The 19388-nt window shown below is 44.0% G+C and overlaps 1 protein-coding gene and 1 pseudogene across 1 annotated transcript in view; one reads left to right on the top strand and one right to left on the bottom strand.

The window, feature by feature from the left end:
* The window catches only part of LOC105495702 (piwi like RNA-mediated gene silencing 3), a 41772-nt gene extending 28128 nt beyond the window's left edge, over positions 1-13644 (bottom strand). Inside the window, exons 1-10 of the mRNA XM_071080960.1 lie at positions 13534-13644; positions 10862-10976; positions 8900-9031; positions 7258-7472; positions 6564-6685; positions 5559-5639; positions 4786-4989; positions 1583-1694; positions 296-422; positions 1-118 (exon numbers count right to left, since the gene is read on the bottom strand). Coding sequence (XP_070937061.1) covers positions 1-118; positions 296-422; positions 1583-1694; positions 4786-4989; positions 5559-5639; positions 6564-6685; positions 7258-7472; positions 8900-9031; positions 10862-10976; positions 13534-13644 — 1337 coding nt within the window. The remainder of the gene's footprint in view (positions 119-295; positions 423-1582; positions 1695-4785; positions 4990-5558; positions 5640-6563; positions 6686-7257; positions 7473-8899; positions 9032-10861; positions 10977-13533) is intronic.
* A 3402-nt stretch (positions 13645-17046) lies between these two features.
* LOC105495701 (nucleophosmin pseudogene) lies at positions 17047-18198 on the top strand (annotated as a pseudogene).
* Positions 18199-19388: the final 1190 nt, after the last annotated feature.

The following is a 19388-nucleotide window of genomic DNA, read 5'->3' as shown; positions in this document are numbered from 1 at the left end:
TCTTGTATAGTATTGATGAATTCTTTTAATGTGTGATGCCTTCTTCTCGGACTCAGTCTTGTATGTTTAGCCAATTCTTTCATAGTGCTATAATCTTTACGTATTTCATCTGTTAGACCTTTAAAAAAAATCCAAAAGATACATCTGAACAAGCATGAATTTGTGTGAGGACTAAATTATAACAGCTGGAGGAACCTACTACCTTACCAAGGAGACACACTTCGAATTCCCTGAAAAGCCTGCACTAAGTCATAGTTATACCTGACTTTAAAGAGGGGCTGTAAGCCATCAGTACCTGTCATGGAGCATAGCTGAGGAATCAGCAGGATAGGTTCACGCTGTGTACCCGTTAGGCCCTTTTTCCATCTGCCCTGGCTGACCAAAAGTGGCTGTTTCTTCACAGTGACAATTTCTTTATGTTGCTGCTCAACAAACAAGAGACCAGCATGACCACCAGTGAAACCTCAGAAACATCACACACACACAGGTTCACAAGTGCATATGTGAGACTACAAATGAAGGCCACAGGCGTGCTGGTGACATAGCTTCCCCAAGTTTAATAGTGTACTATGAATACTCTCAAAATTCTCTTACCTTTGATACGCCGGGGATCTTTTCTTGTGAGCATACGTGGCCAAAGACAGGACTCCCATGAAACATGACACTGGAATCGTCAAGCTACTCTAACATTGTATATGAGAGTGGGTGAGACAGGATCTGTAGTTCTCACCAGGCTTGCCTTGAAAACTCTCAAAGCATACTGAAAACTGTCAAGAGGACAGTTTAAAGAAGGGCTGTAAGCCATCAGTACCTGTCATGTAGCACAACTGAGGAATCAGCAGGACAGGTTCACGTTGTGTACCCACAAATGCCATGAGCAAGTGTCCAGAATATTAATTGGCTAGACATAATACAGAGCTTACTATGTGCCAAGCACCTTACATGCTTGGTGTTTCTTATTCTCTCAATATAGAAAGAATGAGCAGTCTGGAAAGGGAACAGCAATCGTAGTCATTACTGAGACTCAGTTCTTTTTTGCGTTACTCTTCATTTCACCCAATTTGGGAGGCCGAGGCGGATGGATCACCTGAGGTCAGGAGTTCAAGGCCAGTCTGACTGATATGGTGAAACCCCATCTCTACCAAAAATGCAAAAATTAGCCGGGTGTGGTGGCAGGCGCCTGTAGTCCCAGCTACTTGGGAGGCTGAGGCAGGAAAATTGCTTGAACCTGGGAGGTGGAGGCGGCAGTGAGCAGACATCATGCCACTGCACTCCAGCCTGGGAGATGGAACGAGACTACAACTCAAAAAATGAAAAATAAAAAATAAAGAGTATGATAGTAGCCACTTTTAAGACTGGAAGAAGGGAAAGAAGTGGTCACACTGGCACCATTCCAGTTATGTGACATTATCCTCTATACAAGGCACTTGGACGCATGGATAATAGATCAGTCAAGCTATAATCCTCTAAAAGGAAAATACGTATGTTTATATGACAAATATGTTCAAGTATCTAAATAAGACAAACTGAAATACATGAAGGTTTCCAATTTAAATATATTTAAAGAAATACAGTTTCATACCTGCCTGTAGTAGTCTATATAGGTGATTTTGCTGCCATCTGATCTGTTAAATGTGTCTTCAGGATTCTGCTTCCAATCAATATCATCCACTCTGTAGGTTTTGTTGTTGTATCTGTGGAATAATTACAATATGGTATCATTTCCGACTTATTCATTGCATGGAACCATCCACACAGGATATAAGACTTTTGTTTTTTTGAGACAGAGTCTCACTCTGTCGCCCAGGCTGCAGCACAGTGGCATGATCTCGGATCACTACAAGCTCCGCCTCCCGGGTTCACGCCATTCTCCTGCCTCAGCCTCCTGAGTAGCTGGGACTACAGGCGCCCGCCACCACGCCCGGCTATTTTTTTTTTTTTTTTTTTTTGAGACAGAGTCTTGCTCTGCCGCCCAGGCTGGAGTGCAGTGGCCGGATCTCAGCTCACTGCAAGCTCCGCCTCCCGGGTTCACGCCATTCTCCTGCCTCAGCCTCCGAGTAGCTGGGACTATAGGCGCCCGCCACCTCGCCCGGCTAGTTTTTTGTATTTTTAGTAGAGACGGGGTTTCACCATGTTAGCCAGGATGGTCTCGATCTCCTGACCTCGTGATCCGCCCGTCTCGGCCTCCCAAAGTGCTGGGATTACAGGCTTGAGCCACCGCGCTCGGCCAATTTTTTGTATTTTTAGTAGAGACGGGGTTTCACTGTGTTGGCCAAGATGGTCTCGATCTCCTGACCTTGTTATCCGCCCACCTTGGCCTCCCAAAGTGCTGGGATTACAGGTGTGAGCCACCACGCCCGGCCGAAAATAAGACATTTTTAATACTTCAAGGAATTGCAGGATATATTAGATTTACTATGATGTAATTCACATACTACACAACTCACCCACCTAAGCATACGATCACCTGTTTTTTTCTATAGCCAGAGTTGTGCAATCATCAAGACAAAGAAGAAACATAAGCAGTCACTTCCCATTTTAGCCTAATCCACCAGCCTTCAGGCAACTACTAGTCTACTTCCTGTCTCAACACATTTGCTCATTCATTTCATTTAAACTGAGTCACGCAACGTGTGTTCTTTCCCGACTGGCTTCTTTCACTTAGCATCATGTTTAAGGTTTGTCCATGCTGAAGTCTTAGCACTTAATTCCTTTTCATTTCCAAATAGTATTCTATTGTACGATATCCCACCTTTTGTTTATCCATTCACCAGCTAGACATTATGGTTGTTATGTACTTTTGGTTACCACAAGGTTACGAACATTTGTGTGCCAATTTTAGTAAACATGTTCTCATTTCTCTTGTGTATTTAAGTAGGAATAAAATTACTGGTTCATATGGTGATGATATAGGAGTTAATAAGGAATTTAGGTGGTTAGTAAAAGTTCTCGGTGGAATTTTCTGTTAAGAAAGCAGCCCCCAAACCATTTATTTTCTAACAAAACGCAGCCTGAAAAATCAAGCTGCAAGCATAGGTAAGCAAGCTGGAAGCTTGCATAGTTGAATGTCAGCAGTTATGCCAGAAGCCAGTATATCCAACGTGGAGGTTCTCTTCCCTTCTCCTTGTTGCCACGTGCGCAGGTGTTATGGTGCCGGCCAGGTGGAGACCACATCCACATTAAAGATTAGAGTGGGATAGCCAGCCTCTTTGCAGGCTATGTAAATAGCACACCTGGTCCAGCCAATCCTCTGGGCCCTACGTAAATCAGACACCACCTCCTCAAGCCCCTCTATGAAACCAACCTCATCCCTCTGCAAAGGGGGAGACCCATTTGGAATGCCCCTCCCCCTGCAAGGGGGGGATTTTCTCTTTTTTAACCTACTCAGCTTTCTGCTCCTAAACCCACACCTCCTGCATCTGCATCTTTGCTTTCCTTAGTGTGAGACAACAAACCTAGTAAATTTCCTCAAACAAGGCCACTTCAGTAATGCACATCTTTAGCATTTTAAGAAAGTGCCAGACTGTTTTCCAAAGAAGCCATACCATTTAATGTTACTACAAGCAGCATACTAGGGTTGCTTCTGATCTTTCCACATCCTTGCCAACACTTGTCAACATCTGTCTAATTTTAACCATCGTAGTGGGTATGAAATGATATCTCATTGTGGTTTTCACTTGCATTTCCATGATGGCTACTGATGTTGAACACCTTCATGCATTGGCCACTTGCACATTTTGTTTAAAGAAATATATCTGGAGAAGTATCTAATCAAATATTTTGTCCATTTAAAAAAGTATGTTGTCTCTTGATTAAGTATTGTTTGTATATTCTAGATACAGGTTACTTATGTGATTTGCAAACATTTTCCCCACTTTTTCCAGTTGTGTTTTTACAATTTTGATAGTATAGTTTAAGTTTTTAATTTGGTGAAGTCCAGTGTATCTATGTTTCTTTCGTTATCACTTCTGCTTTGAGTGGCTTATCTAAGTTTTTGCCTAGCTCAAAGTCAAAAAGACTCAGTCCTACATTTTCTAAGAATGTTATGCTTTTAATTCTTAAATCTAGATCTACTGAGTTGGCTTTTGAATTAAATTGGAATTGTGTGAACTGCATGAGGAAGAAGCAGGTGGATATTCAGTTGTCCCAGCAACATGATTGAAAAGATTATTCTTTCCCCTTTTGAATTGCATTGACATACTTGTCAGAAGTCAACTAAGTGGAGGGTTAACCTTCTGGACTTATTTCATTGGTCTCTGTCTATCGTTAGGCCAACATCACACTGTCTTGACTACTAGAGCTTTCTGGTAAGTTTTAAAATTGAGAAGTGCGAGTCCTCCAATTGCGTCCATGTAAGATTGTGTTGGCTAACTAACTGGTTCTTTAAATCCATTCTCTCATCAATTTAAGATTTCTGTTGTAGAAAGATTTTAAAACTTCCTTCAAATGGGAAATGGCTGATGGATTATAACTAAGCACTGGTTTTTAAACTAGCTAAATGCCTACAACAAAGAGGAAAAGGAAAGAAATTCAGAAACAGCTTAGTGTTATGTGCAAGGGTTCAGAACAAATGGACTGGCATTTGGGATTACAAGAGAGTGAGGTCTACAATTGACACATTCTTCTCCCAAGTTGTATAACCAGAGGAGAGACGTGACCAGTTGTTCTTGCCATTTCTACTCCTGAACTTCAACATTTAGTGATCAGAAAACTATAGGACCATATCTTGGGAGGGGGTGGGGGGGAGTTAAAGTGATTGGATAGGTTTTTAAAAGACAGACTTACTTTGTCAGAACAATTGATCCAATTAATTTATTAGTTACTTCCTCTCGGATGTTTCCTGTCTGGGCCTCGGCAGATGTTCGCTTTATGAAATCATAAGCAGTTTCTATTCGGAGCAGTTTGTGGCTCACATCGGCACAGAGGGTAATGCCGTTTTCGTATTGAAGAATAGAAGTCACATAACCAAGCCAGATTTCCAAACTGGTACTAGAATAAATTACATGAGAGTATTAAGTCCGAGCTCTTCACATAAAGTCAAGGGCTCTGGGTCTAAAAATCGGTACTTAAGAGTCAGTTTTAAGTATTTGTTCTTAGTCTTCTGAAGGACTTTCAGATAAACATTTGTTGGATGTGCTATTTATACCATTTTTGTTAAACTATTTTTTATCACCCACAAGCTTAAAGTATTACATCCATATTTATCTGTAACATAATTTACATGTAATATACACATATACCCATGAGTAATATAGAGAGATATAGTTGCTATGGTTGAAGATATTTTCAAAGACAAATTACCCATTTTGGATGATTGTTTAGGCTTAACAATGTGTATGCAACAACTGAATACCTCAAGGTTTATATTTATCATGCTAAGATTTTTAAAGTGACCCTTACTTTGAGTTGACATTATACTAAATTGTTCATGGTTAGTGGATATTATTTAAAAGGCCATCACTTTTAAGGCATACCACTTCAGATGTGAAATGAATAACTTTCTCAAAAAATCCTATGCTGAAGTCTGCAGAATATGAAATTTTCTACTTTATACAAACCCATGACGGTACAACTGAATTGCCTTCTTTTTGGTATAATAGTTGCGACCAACTTGCTCAAAATCCAGCAGCTTGAAAGTTCTAGAAATGGAAAGAATAGACTTTGTTGAAAGTAGCAGGTACATCATTAAGCATTTGGTAAGACACATAAGGGAAAGAAAAAAATCTGCCCATGACTGTTTATATTATCAATGAACACAAAGTACCTGATAACTAAGTTACATTATGATGTGGATATTAAGGTTCATTTAACCTCAATTGTTCCATCTCCTTATAAACACAATATTAGAGAAAGGTTATCAAAATGTTCTTCATTCTCAAAACTGAACTAAGGCATCTTTTTCAAACTGTGCCTTTTTTTTGAGACAGAGTCTTGCTCTGTCACCCAGGCTGGAGTACAGTGGCACAATCTCTGCTCACTGCAACCTCCACCTCCTGGGACCAAGTGATCCTCCTGCCTCAGCCTCCCGAGTAGCTTCCTCTCGGAAGCACCCGCCACCATGCCTGGCTAATTTTTGTATTTTTAGTAGTGGCAGGGTTTCACCATATTGGCCAGGCTGGTCTGGGACTCCTGACCTCAAATGATCCACCCGCCTCAGCCTCCCAAAGTGCTGGGATTACAGGCGTGAGCCACCATGCCCGGCCTCAAACTCTGCCTTTCAAATTTTACCTTTCAATATTTAGTCATCGTAGTGACCACGGAATAAAACATGTATATCCTACAGAGATATACACAGATGTGCATAGCTGATGTCTATTACTCTTTCTAGGCAGGTATGAGACAAAGAGCAGGGATAGGCCAGGAGGAGAACATTGAGGATAAGCCATGAACTTGCATATGCTAGTTGAGCCTCAAGTATCATTTCGTCTCCAAGACCCTTCACTCTCTTAATACACGAGGACTATGAAGAACACAAAGTGCTGGAAGCAAATGGCCGTGTTCCACACCACTACACAGTGAAACAACCAAATGAATAGCAAAGAAACTCAACCCCGGTCACATACCTTCTAAAGAGAATGTTGTAATAGCGTAGGCAATCTGGCGACGTGGGCCTGATTTCTTTGGAAAACTCAACTGTAATCTTCACAAATTTTCTGTCTTTGGTCATGCTCAACCATTCCACTCTCTGAGATTAAAAACAGAAAGTCCAGATATTCTTCCAAAAAACTCAGCTTGCCTGCATGGCAAATCACCATGTCACCTGGCTATCCAACACCATCGTGATGGAGCAGTATTTCCCACAGAAGTACGTGCATGTAGAAAACATGAGTCGCAAGAGTGAAGAGTTGGAATTAAACACTTAAGTTGAAATATTTTACTTAAGCTCCTGAAATTTAATTGTTCAGTTAATACAGAAATTTATAGAAGAAAATAAGTTCTCTAATTTTTTTTTCTGCTAGGAGCGGGGGGCTGAAGTTTCAAAGGAAACAAATAGAATTTTTTAAAAAAAAGGATCTAAAACTTTGTCAGCATTTGTGAGCCACGTTGTGCTATTAAATTTCATTTAAGCGTTAAAATCAGAGGCATTATTGAATATCAGTGATAACCAAACATGGCACGTAGGTTTCACTACAAGTCATACGGGCAAGAGATCTTTGGGGCGTCTCAACAAACAACTGCACAAAAATAGGTATTTTATTATAATAAAGTAAAAACAAGAGAAAGAACACAGGAAAATGTGAAATAACATTACTTAACCCGCTCTTTTAGTGGCCGAGATAACAATAAAGAGTTTCCATCAAATATATGGCACTCTCCAAATTTCCTTCTATGTTGATCAAGTAAAATTGTACGGAGATTTCCATCTTCTATATCTGGTCTGTAGTCAACGTTGTATTTATATGCAACCCACTGAGGACGAGAAATCACTCGGAAGTGGTTGGCGAGTAGCTGTACCACTGTACCCTCTGAACCTGAAAAATTGAGCCACGTGACTATAAAGAAACAGACTGATTGGGCCCAAACAGTTTGGACAGTACAATATTAAAAGCCAAAGTTAGGGCTGGGCACAGTGGCTCACGCCTATAATCCCAACACTCAGAGGCTGAGCCAGGGGGATCACCTGAGATCAGGAGTTCCAGACCAGTCTGGCCAACATGGTGACCCTGTCTCTATTAAAAATACAAAAAATTAGCTGGGCACAGTGGCGGGTGCCTATAATCCAAGCTTCTTGGGAGGCTGAGGCAGAAGAATCACTGAACCCAGGAGGCAGAGGCTGCAGTGAGCTGAGATCACACCACTGCCCTCTAGCCTGGGCAAGAAGAGCTAAACTCATCTCAAAAAAAAAAAAAAAAAAAAAAGCCAAAGTTAGGTCAGACAAAGAAATAAATAACATTTGTAATGTACCTATGTCCAGAATGCCTATCAATTTCAGTGAGCCCTTATGCAAGCATACATTTAGGAAGTTTAATATATTGAACAATAGATTAAAAATTACAACATTTGTGGTTTACAAAAGGAGAAAAAATGCCACCTTATGTAATTTTTAAAAAAGTCTCGCCGGGCGCAGTGGCTCACGCCTGTAATCCCAGCACTTTGGGAGGCCGAGGCGGGCGGATCACAAGGTCAGGAGATCGAGACCACGGTGAAACCCCGTCTCTACGAAAAATACAAAAAATTAGCCGGGCGCGGTGGCGGGCGCCTGTAGTCCCAGCTACTCGGGAGGCTGAGGCAGGAGAATGGTGTAAACCCAGGAGGCGGAGCTTGCAGTGAGCCGAGATCGCGCCACTGCACTCCAGCCTGGGCGACAGAGCGAGACTCCGTCTCAAAAAAGAAAAAAAAAAAAAGTCTCAGCACAGACTTTTTAAAGTCCATGTAATTTATACATACTATTTAATAACAACCCTTCAGGGCATGGTGGCTTACACCTATAATCCTAGCCCTTTGGGAGGCCCAGGTGGGAAGATGGGTTGGGCCAGAAGTTCCAGACCAGCCTGGGCCAGGTGGGAGGCACCTCTACTTACAGTGATGACAGAAAGCTTTCCAGAATTTATTAAACAAAGCTTTTATCAAAAGTTTAAAATAGGCCAGGTGTGGTGGCTCATTCCTGTAATCTCAGCAGTTTGGAGGGTCCAGGTGAGAGGATGGCTTGGGCCAGTAGTTCTAGACCAGCAAGACCCTGTCTCTACAAAATTAAAAAATATATAACGTCTATTTGGGCATGGTGGTGCCCACCTATAGTCCCAGCTACTCGAGGTGGGAGGAACAGCTGAGCCCAGGAGTTTAAGGCTGAAGTGTACTGCAGCCTGGGCGACACAGCAGGACCTTGTCTCTCAACGAAAAAAAAAAAAAAAGTTAAAAACCAACAGCTCCATAAACATTGAGTTCTAGGCCAACATACCTGTTTTTGAGTCTTTAACATGCATCATATATCGCCTGGTGTTCACCACCAGGTCCTGAAAAACTCCACCAATCCTCCTCTCCTGCAAGGGTGCTGTATGCAACCCAGCCTCAGGTCCAGGTTCCTTCACTCCTGCGTAAATGTAAATGCCAGAAGTTTAAACAATAAAAAGGGAAGAATAGAAAAGACAGTATTAACAGCCAGCATAAGTTTGTTGGAGGTTAAAAAGATGCCACCCAAGGTTCCAAAACACATTTCGGTGACGTGTTGCCACAAAAGCGTAATCTTACCCAGAAACCTTTCCCAAGGAGTCCCCAATTCACATCCGTGGTTGCCTCAGCACTTTGTTCATTCCTGCTACATATTTGCCCCATTTCTTTGTGTATTTGTTCATGGTACAAGATTCTAGAAACCCTGGTTCTGACTCTGTCTCTAAGCCTATCTCCTGGCACTACGCTGCCCCCTAGTGGGCATCATAAAATGCCAAATAAGCCAATCATTTAAAAAATCTATAAAACTGGCTTTTAACACAAAACTGATCTATCCTTTCTATTAAGAGCAACTAGGAAAGGATCACACTATTTTAACTTCCATTCTAAGGTTCATATTGATGTAGGTATTCTACGAAGTTAACATTTAAATGACAGCACAACGCAGTCTTTTAGTGACAAGAGAGGTATCCTGAAGGAATATGCACACATTGTTGTAAATCCTGTACCCCTGAATGGCCAGGACGTCTGTGCCTGGGGTTACAATAATGGTTTTCCTCAAAATTTTACTTCTGGAGGCTATTTTTTAGTTTATGATGATCTTACAAAGTAAGTGTCTCCATTTCTATGACAGACTAACTACATTTTACACATAAAATTTGAAACAATTTTATCAAACTCCCAACTAGTTCCTGACACATCCAGCAATCAAATTCATCATATTAAAATGTCAGCAAAAGAAAAACAGGTTATCCTAGCTTGGCACCTTGGCACTTGCTACAAACCATGTACTTTTATTTTTTGAGACGGAACCTCACTCTGTCACCCAGGCTGGAGTGCAGTGGCACCATCTCAGCTCACTGGAACCTCTGCCTTCTGGGTTCAAGCGATTCTCCTGCCTCAGCCTCATGAGTAGTTGGGATTACAGGAACGTGCTACCATGCCTGGCTAACTTGTCCATTTTTAGTAGAGATGGGATTTTGCCTGTTGGCCAGGCTGGTCTCAAACTTCTGGCCTCAAGTGATCCACCCACCTGGGCCGCCCAAAGTGCTGGTGTGAGCCACCACGCCCAGTCCATGTAATTTATACATACTATTTAATATAACAACCCTTCAGATAGGATCTGATTATTAAACATATGTTTTAATTTTATGTATTCAAATATATAAGCTCATTTTATAGGTTCTGGATTTTGTTTTGGTTTAATATTTATAATACAATTTTTTAGTGTTTCAAGTTTTGACTCATCACAAGCTATTTTGCTATAGAAAGCAAAGTGGAGAATCCACACTAAAGTTGAATCACATTAGCCAAATCCTAAGCAAATGACGATATCTGAGCCTGTGTGCATGAGCACTTGTATAAATGAGGATAACCTGTCAGCCTGCAATGTAGGTAACAAGTTCAACCTGTTAATGCCACAATTTAAAAAGGCAAGAAAATGGTGTTCTTAAGATTCCATTAAGTGAACTTAGAGTTATCATCTGCAAATGTGTCATCTAAATTTGAAAAGCAATTATGTTGATCTGGCCAATAAACAGTGACTTCCATTTCTCTTCCACAAGACATAGGTGAAGAAAACACCATCAGATAATTCACTGCATGAAGAGAGACAGTTGCAAGCTGCACACACTTCCCATCCCACCAAACCTCACAGGGGTCCTGAGGCTCTGTCTAGAACCTTCTACTGCTGTGGTGGCCCTTCACACATGAAGCATCCCCTGCCCCTCATGTCCTCCTTGCCTCCTTTCACCTTGAGACTGTGCTGCTCCTCCTGCTCCTCCCCCTGCTCCTCTTGGCTGCAGAGGTCTAACCACTGGGACTTCCTCCCGCAGTGGCCGGGGCGTCCGCTGCAACTGAGTGGGCTCCTGGATCTGCATGTTTTTGGAAATAGAAATAAAGAGCAGTGCGCCCCACTGTGTTCATTCTCCTTCAAAATGGCACTCTCAGGGCACAAGGCAAAGGAACTTCCTCTGCAAAGCTCACATTCCAGTGACAGAAACTAAGTTGTAATAAGCAACATACATAGCACCTTGTGTGGTAATTGCTAAGGAAACAAACAAAAAAAGAACAAAACAAACCGAGGAGAAAAATTATTGGGAAGGTGGGGTGTGAAGGGGCAGGTTTCACTAGCTGATGAGGGCAAAGGAGGGCCTCAGTGAGAAAGTGACATTGAACCCAAGACTTGGAAGTGCTGAGTGAATTAGCAAAGTTACCCAAGCCAGAGGTGAAGGAAAAAGAGCAGAGTTCTGCAGCTGGGAATGTTCAAGGAAGAATGAGGCAGCCAGTATGGCTGGAAGAAGGAAATGGAGAGAGATGTCAGTGAGATGAAGGGAAGGTCATTTTAAGGAAATTGCTTCTGACTGATAAAATGAGCTGTGACAGAGGCCAGGTGCGGTGGTTCATGCCTATAATCCCAGCACTTTGGGAGGCTGAGGTGGGCGGATCACCTGAGGTCGGGAGTTCGAGACCAGCCTGGCAACATGGAGAAACCCCGTCTCTACTAAAAATACAAAATTAGCTGGGCCTGGTGGTGCATGCCTGTAATCCCAGCTACTCGGGAGGCTGAGGCAGGAGAATCACTTGAACCCGGGAGGCAAGAGGTTGCAGTGAGCTGAGATCACACCATTGCACTCCAGCCTGGGCAACAAGAACGAAACTCTGTCTTTAAAAAAAAAAAAAAAAAATTGGAGAGAAAAACCCTGTGGTGGTTTTTGAGAAGGGCTTGAGGTCATGGAGATAGGATGAAACCATAGACTTTTGGCCTGAGCATACAGAAGAATGGAAGTCCTTCTGATGAGGTGGATATGGCATGATAGGGTGGGTTGGGAGTGTGAGGTGTTCATGGACACCCGTGGGGGTGCTGGGTGGTGCAGGAGAGGTTCTGGCCAAGGAGATAAATATGGGGATCTGTCCACACACCAGATAGCATTTGGACACTGGATAACTTCACCAAGGGAGTGAGAATATGGAGAAAAAAGATGTGGCTCAAGGGTTGGGTCTTGCAATATCAAGAGGTCATGGGCCGGGCGTGGTGGCTCAAGCCTGTTATCCCAGCACTTTGGGAGGTCGAGACAGGCGGATCACGAGGTCAGGAGATCGAGACCATCCTGGCTAATACGGTGAAACCCCGTCACTACTAAAAAATACAAAAAACTAGCCAGGCGAGGTGGCGGGCGCCTGTAGTCCCAGCTACTCGGGAGGCTGAGCCAGGAGAATGGCGTGAACCCGGGGGTGGAGCTTGCAGTGAGCTGAGATCTGGCCACTGCACTCCAGCCTGGGCAACAGAGCGAGACTCTGTCTCAAAAAAAAAAAAAAAAAAAAAAAAAAAAAAAAAAAAAAAGAGGTCATGGAGGAGAACTCTGCAAAGGAGAGCAAGTACGGGCGGTCAGTGATGAAGGAGGTAACCTAAACGCCAAGCGGAGGGAGTTGATCAGGAGAAAAGAGGTCGCAAATGTGCCAAGGAAATGTGAAGGGGCAAGTCTGAGGAGAGCTGCCCTGTGAATCTGGCAGAGTGGAAGGGCCCAGGGAAGGTTTCCTGATGAATGGGAGTGAACTCAGTGAGTCTGTAGACGATGGGAATGATTTAGGAGAACACACCTGCTGACTTGGGAGACAGAAAGGAAAGTTGCAGGAGACATGCCCTAGACAGAGGACTGGCTAAGGGGCTAAGTAGAGAGATTTGCTTTAGGTAGGAACAAAGATGGTGCCCTAGGATCTCCGGTGAGGGGTTGGACTATGGCTCATGAGTGAGGAGACAAGACGGGGAGCCACTGACACTCTCACTGGATGCTTTATCTCAGTGACGCAGAAGTCGATGTTGAAAACTGAGAATTAGGACCAGGAGGAGGAATTGAGGTTGGAGGGCTTAGGAGAAGGAGAGAGGAGCAACAATCACACAGCAGAATAAGTGGACCTGGAGGGCGTCATGCTGCTTCCATGCAGTATAGGGTCGCCCTGGAGGTTGTGAGGTGGGGCCCCTCAGTGCCACCATGGATCCTATTGTGTGAATGCAAAGTGGATATGCAGTAAGAGAAGACAAAACAGAGCAGGCATAACAAGTTTTCAACACGACTGGAAATTCTGTCTAACTCAGGCTGTGCCAGGACATTCAGGAAGTCGCTCATTCTGGGTCACTTCCAAAGAGGAGACACTGGCTGAAGCCAAGAGATCTAGAAACCTTTGCATCCACTTTTGGCTGCAAGTCAGTCTGCTTGCACATGTGAAAATGTGAGAAGGAAGCGGTAGAGAGTACATCCGAGTAAAGCCTCCCCATGCTGCCATCTATAGAGCCTGACTTTTCTTACGAACTTTTATTAGTCCTCACTTAGCACTATACCTGAACTAGCTCGGCTCAACCACCAATTCTATGTTCTTTTCAGTACAGGCACGTATCTCTTGCAGAAAGAAAACAATGAACATTACAGGGCTCACTGTAGCTGATCCAGGTGCTCCGGGTCCCCCAGGTGCCTCTTGTTGGTAGCTCTCCCTGTGGCGGGCTCTGCCTCGGGCGCGAGTCCTGGCCCTACCAGGCATTGTGGTCCTGAAGGTGATGACTCTGAAGAACACAGTTATATTAGACATCTCTGTGGAGTTGCCTGGTGTCTTACTCTTTTCAGTGCTGCTACAACAGAGTATCTGAGGCTGGGTAATTTATAAAGGAAGAGGTGTGTTTGGCTCATCATTCTGGTGGCTGGAAAGTCCAAGACTGGGCAGCCCATCTGGTGAGGGTCTCATGCTGCTTCAACTCATGGTAGAAAGCAAAAGTGGGGAAGAGGTGTGGACAAAGACCACATGGCAAGAAGTGAAACAAGAAAAACTGAGGAAGTTGGACCCTAACAACCAGCTCAGGCAGGCACTAATCCAACTCACCTCCAAGGCAGGGAATTAACCTATTCTTAAGGATTCCACTCCCAGGACCCACACACCTCCCAGTAGGCCCCACTTTCCAATGCTGCCACATTGGGGATCAAATTTCAGCCTGAGTTTTGGTGGGGACAAGCCATATCCAAACCATAGCAACTGGTAACGTTTTTCTTCCTATATGACTATTACTTTCAATAAAGCATCTGATTACTAATGACACACATTCTCCTATGACACCAAAAAGACTGATTGCCCCGAGTCAGCAGAGAAGCATCCTGTAATAAAAGACAGGAGACCTAGTAAAACTTTTTTTGAGACAGGGTCTTGCTCTGTCGCCCAGGCTGAAGTGTAATGGTGCAATCTTGGCTCACTGCAACCTCTGCCTCCCTGGCTCAAGAAATTCTCCTGCCTCAGTCTCCTGAGTAGCTGGGATTACAGGCACGCACCACCGCACCCAACTAGTTTTTTGTTTTGAGACACAGTCTCACTCTGTTGCCCAGGCTGGAGCGCAGTAGTGAAATCTTGGCTCATTGTAATCTCCACCTCCCAGGCTCAAGCGATTCTCCTGCCTCGGCCTCCTGAGTAGCTGGGATTACAGGCTCACGTCACTACGCCTGGCCTAATTTTTGTATTTTTAGTAGAGACGGGGTTTCACCATGTTGGCCAGGCTGGTCGCGATCTCCTGACCTCAGGTGATCCACCCGCCTCAACCTCTCAAAATGCTGGGATTACAGGTGTGAACCACCGCACCCGGCCAAACTTTTCTAGAAATTTAAGGAAACTATGGTTATCTTCCACACACAGACTCACAAGACACTGGGGGTTACTACACTTGTCTGTATGAGTCGGGTGAGTAATGGGTTCTTCTCACCTCCCAGGCATCGCCACAAGCACAGCAAGGAGCCCAGGTGCCCCCAGGCCCTCCCACCCTACACTTAAACCTGAGCTCCCGCATCCTGAGCGGGTCCTCTGCCCACCCATCTCTGGCCTGGGCCCTCTGGACTCTGCTCCCACAGCTCACCTGCCCTCCTTCCACAAGAATTAGGGAGATCTGTGCGCTACGCACTGGCGCTCTATGGCCTCGAGTCCCTGGTCCCTATCCCGCAGCGTGCCGGCGCTGATCTCCGCGGGGTCAGAGGCGCAAAGCCCCTTTCCAAGAGGGAGAGCCTCCTGCCTTTCTGGGCACGCAGTCCCGTACGCCGCACCGGTCACTAAAAGGGCCCAGGGAAACAGACTGACCAGCCCAGCCTCCCGAGCAAGACGTGCCGCACACTCAGGAAGGCAGGCATCGCCCCCGCCCCAATTCAATTTCAACCCTGGGGTCCCGGCCTTTTCTGGCGCCGCCTCCGTCCGGCCCAAAGAGGCCACGATGAACTGCACCTGGCGGGCTCAGAGATGCCGCCAAGTCTCCCAGGGATGGGGGTGGGGCCGGCTCGCCCTGCCTTCCTGCCTCACCATGTCTCACCCATTAACCATTCCCGGATTTACCTGCCAGGTGCCCTTACAAAATGATGTGCACTTGGAGCCCCAGGATGCAGCCATTACCACTTAGTAGCTTTAACCAACTCCCTGGTGTGGCCTGTGTAACTAAATGCAGCTGCTATGACCGTCCATGGACTCAAACCTAGATGCACCCTTACTCATCTCATAAGCACAGACCTCTACAAGTGGATCCACTGTCATGGGTAAGCTTTCCAGTATTTCTTAAAAATAAAAATAAATATAAATAAAATTTTAAAAACCTTATCTCTTGTATCCCTTTTTTCATCTATTTATTCCAGGTTTCTTTTTTTTTTTTTTTTTTTTTTTTTTTTTTTTTTTTTTTGAGACGGAGTCTCACTCTGTCGCCCAGGCTGGAGTGGTGCAGTGGCGTGATCTCCGCTCACTGCAAGCACCACCTCCTGGGTTCACACCATTCTCCTGCCTCAGCCTCCCGAGTAGCTGGGACTACAGGCACGCGTCACCACACCTGGCTAATTTTTGTATTTTTTGTAGAGATGAGGTTTCACCACGTTGGCCAGGCTGGTCTCAAACTCCTGACCTCATGATCCACCCGCCTCTGCCTCCCAAACTGCTGCCTCCCAAAGTGTGCCACCACACCTGGCCTATTCCAGGTTTCTGTCATTCTTTTTGGCCTTGCCGTGTGTGTGTGTGTGTGTGTGTGTGTGTGTGTGTGTGTGTGTTTTGAGACAGGGTCTGTCTCTTTGGCCCAGGCTGGAGTGCAACAATGCAATCTCCACTCACTGCCACCTCAACCTCCCGGGCTCAAGAAATCCTCCGTCTTCCAGGCGTCCCAGTTGAGAAGATTTACAACAAAACCCAGCGGGAAAATTTGCCTGCCATTGACATGGCTGATGAAGACTACGAGTTTTAGCCAGTCTCAAGGGGCAGAGTTCTGTGAAAAGGAACAGTGTGGTTTGGAAAAATGGATAAACTGAGCCTCGCTTGCCCTCGTGCGTGGGGGAGAGAGGCAGCAAGTCTTAACAAACCAACATCTTTGAGAAAAGATAAACCTGGAGATAATAATACAAGGGAGAGCTGAGCCAGTTGGCCTATGGACAACTTATTTAAAAATATTTCAGATGTCAAAATTCTAGCTGTATGATTTGTTTGGAATTTGGTTTTTATTTTCAAGAGGGCAAGTGGATGGGAATTTGTCAGCGTTCTACCAGGCAAATTCACTGTTTCACTGAAATGTTTGAATTTTCTTAGCTACTGTATGCAAAGTCCGATTATATTGGTGCGTTTTTACAGTTAGGGTTTTGCAGTAACTTCTGTATTTTAGTATAAATAAATTCCTAAACTCCCTCCCCTCTCCCCCATTTCAGGAATTTAAAATTAAGTAGAACAAAAACCCCAGCGCATCTGTTAGAGTCATCACTCTATTATCATGGGGATCAATTTTCATTAAACTTGAAGCAGTCATGGCTTTGGCAGTGTTTTGGTTCAGACACCTGTTCACAGAAAAGCATGATGGGAAATTATTTCCTGACTTGAGTCTTCCTTTTTAAATGCGAATTTTTATTTCTCTTTAATTATTTTAAAATATTTAGCCCTGGTGTGATGCCGTCCTGCGCGGCTGTTCTCTGGAGCAGCGTTAGTTTATCTCCATCCGCTTTCTCTCCCACCTAAGTGCGTGCCGCCTCCTGATGGAAGATTCGATGGACATGGACATGAGCCCCCTGAGGCCCCAGAACTATCTTTTCGGTTGTGAACTAAAGGCCGACAAAGATGATCACTTTAAGGTGGATAATGACGAAAATAAGCACCAGTTATCTTTAAGAACGGTCAGTTTAGGGGCTGGTGCAAAGGATGAATTGCACGTTGTTGAAGCAGAGGCAATGAATTACGAAGGCAGTCCAATTAAAGTAACACTGGCAACTTTGAAAATGTCTGCACAGCCAATGGTTTCCCTTGGGGGCTTTGAAATAACCCCCCAGTGGTCTTAAGGTTGAAGTGTGGTTCAGGGCTAGTGCATATTAGCGGACAGCACTTAGTAGCTGTGGAGGAAGATGCAGAGTCAGAAGATGAAGAGGAGGAGGACGTGAAACACTTAAGTATATCTGAAAAGCGATCTGCTACTGGAGGTGGTAGCAAGGTTCCACAGAAAAAAGTAAAACTTGCTGCTGATGAAGATGATGATGATGATGAAGATGATGATGATGATTTTGATGATGAGGAAGCTGAAGAAAAAGCACCAGTGAAGAAATCTATACTAGATACTCAGGCAAAAATGCACAAAAGTCAAATCAGAATGGAAAAGACGCAAAACCATCATCAACACCAAGATCAAAAGGACAAGAATCCTTCAAAAAAACAGGAAAAAAACTCCTAAAACACCAAAAGGACCTGGTTCTGTAGAAGACATTAAAGCAAAAATGCAAGCAAGTGTAGAAAAAGCACACTGAACAGCCCTGGGCACTACATGTAAATTAAGCCCAAAGATGGGGAGAAAGGAAAAGGAGAGACAAATATAGTCCATTTTGAGTGTCATCAACAATCCAGACTGAAGTCTTCTAGTTTAATCTCAATCCCCTTTTCTGATTTGCCACCCATGCCTCTTCAGGCTGGAAACAATCTCACTCTTGGTTCCCTAAAGCACTTTCTTCTGACTGCTGTGGTTCAGTGAACCTTGCCCTTTGCTTTCTATTACTTGTGCATTTGCCTCACCTCTGACAATGTTTTAAATTGCCTTTGTATCTCCTTAGCTGCTCAATAAATATTTGAATGAATCAATTTAAAAAAATATTGAGGCCGGATGTGGTGGCTCACGCCTGTAATCCCAGCACTTTGGGAGGCCGAGGAGGGTGGATCACGAGGTCAGGAGATCGAGACCATCCTGGCTAACACAGTGAAACCCCATCTCTACTAAAAATACAAAAAAAATGAGCTGGGCATGGTGGCACGCACCTGTAGTCCCAGCTGCTCAGGAGACTGAGGCAGGAGAATGGCGTGAGCCCGGGAGGCGGAGGTTGCAGTGAGCTGAGATTGTGCCACTGCACTCCAGCCTGGGCGACAGAGCGAGACTCCATCTCAAAAAAATAAATAAATAAATAAATACATATATATACATAAACCTTTTTCTTGATCTTAAAGATCGTGTAGATTGGGTTTGGGGAGGGATGAAGGGTGAGTGAGTCTAAGGATAATGCAATAATCAGTAACTGAAACCATTTTCCCATCATCCTTTTTTCTGAGCATTTGCTGTACTTTAAGATATCCATCTTTTTCTTTTTAACCCTAATCTTTCACTTGAAAGATTTTATTGTATAAAAAGTTCTACAGGTCAATAAATTTAGAGGAAAATGAGTATTTGGTCCAAAAAAAAAAAAAAAGGAAAAATAATCAAGATTTTAGGGCTTTTATTTTTTCTTTCGTAATTGTGTAAAAAATGGAAAAAAAACATACAAAGCAGAATTTTAATGTGAAGACTTTTTTGCTCTAATCACTAGTTTCAGAGGCATTGTTAGTTTAGTGTTTGTGCAGAGTCCATTTCCTACATCTTTCCTCAAGTTTCTTCTATTTTTATCATGAATTCCCTTTTAATCAACTGTAGGTTATTTAAAATAAATTCCTACAACTTAATGGGGGAAAGAAAAACAACCCTCCCACTTCAACCTCTCGGGCTCAACAAATCCTCCCACTTTGGCTTCCAGAGTAGCTGGAACTGCAGGCGCTGCCACTATCCCTGGCTAATTTTTTAGTATTTTTTGTGGAGACGGGGTATTGCCATGTTGCCTGGGCTGGTCTTGAGCTCCTGAGCTCAAGTGATCATCCCACCTCAGCCTCCCGAATTTCTGGGATTACAGGTGTGAGCCATCATGCCAAGCCAGGATTTTTTTTTTGAGACGGAGTCTCGCTCTGTTGCCCAGGTTGGAGTGCAGCTGTGCGATCTCCACTCACTGCAAGCTCTG

This window comes from Macaca nemestrina, chromosome 15, assembly GCF_043159975.1.
Source record: "Macaca nemestrina isolate mMacNem1 chromosome 15, mMacNem.hap1, whole genome shotgun sequence".
NCBI lineage: Eukaryota > Metazoa > Chordata > Mammalia > Primates > Cercopithecidae > Macaca > Macaca nemestrina.
Note: the sequence above shows the minus strand (reverse complement) of the source record. Positions and strands in the feature narration are given on the sequence as shown.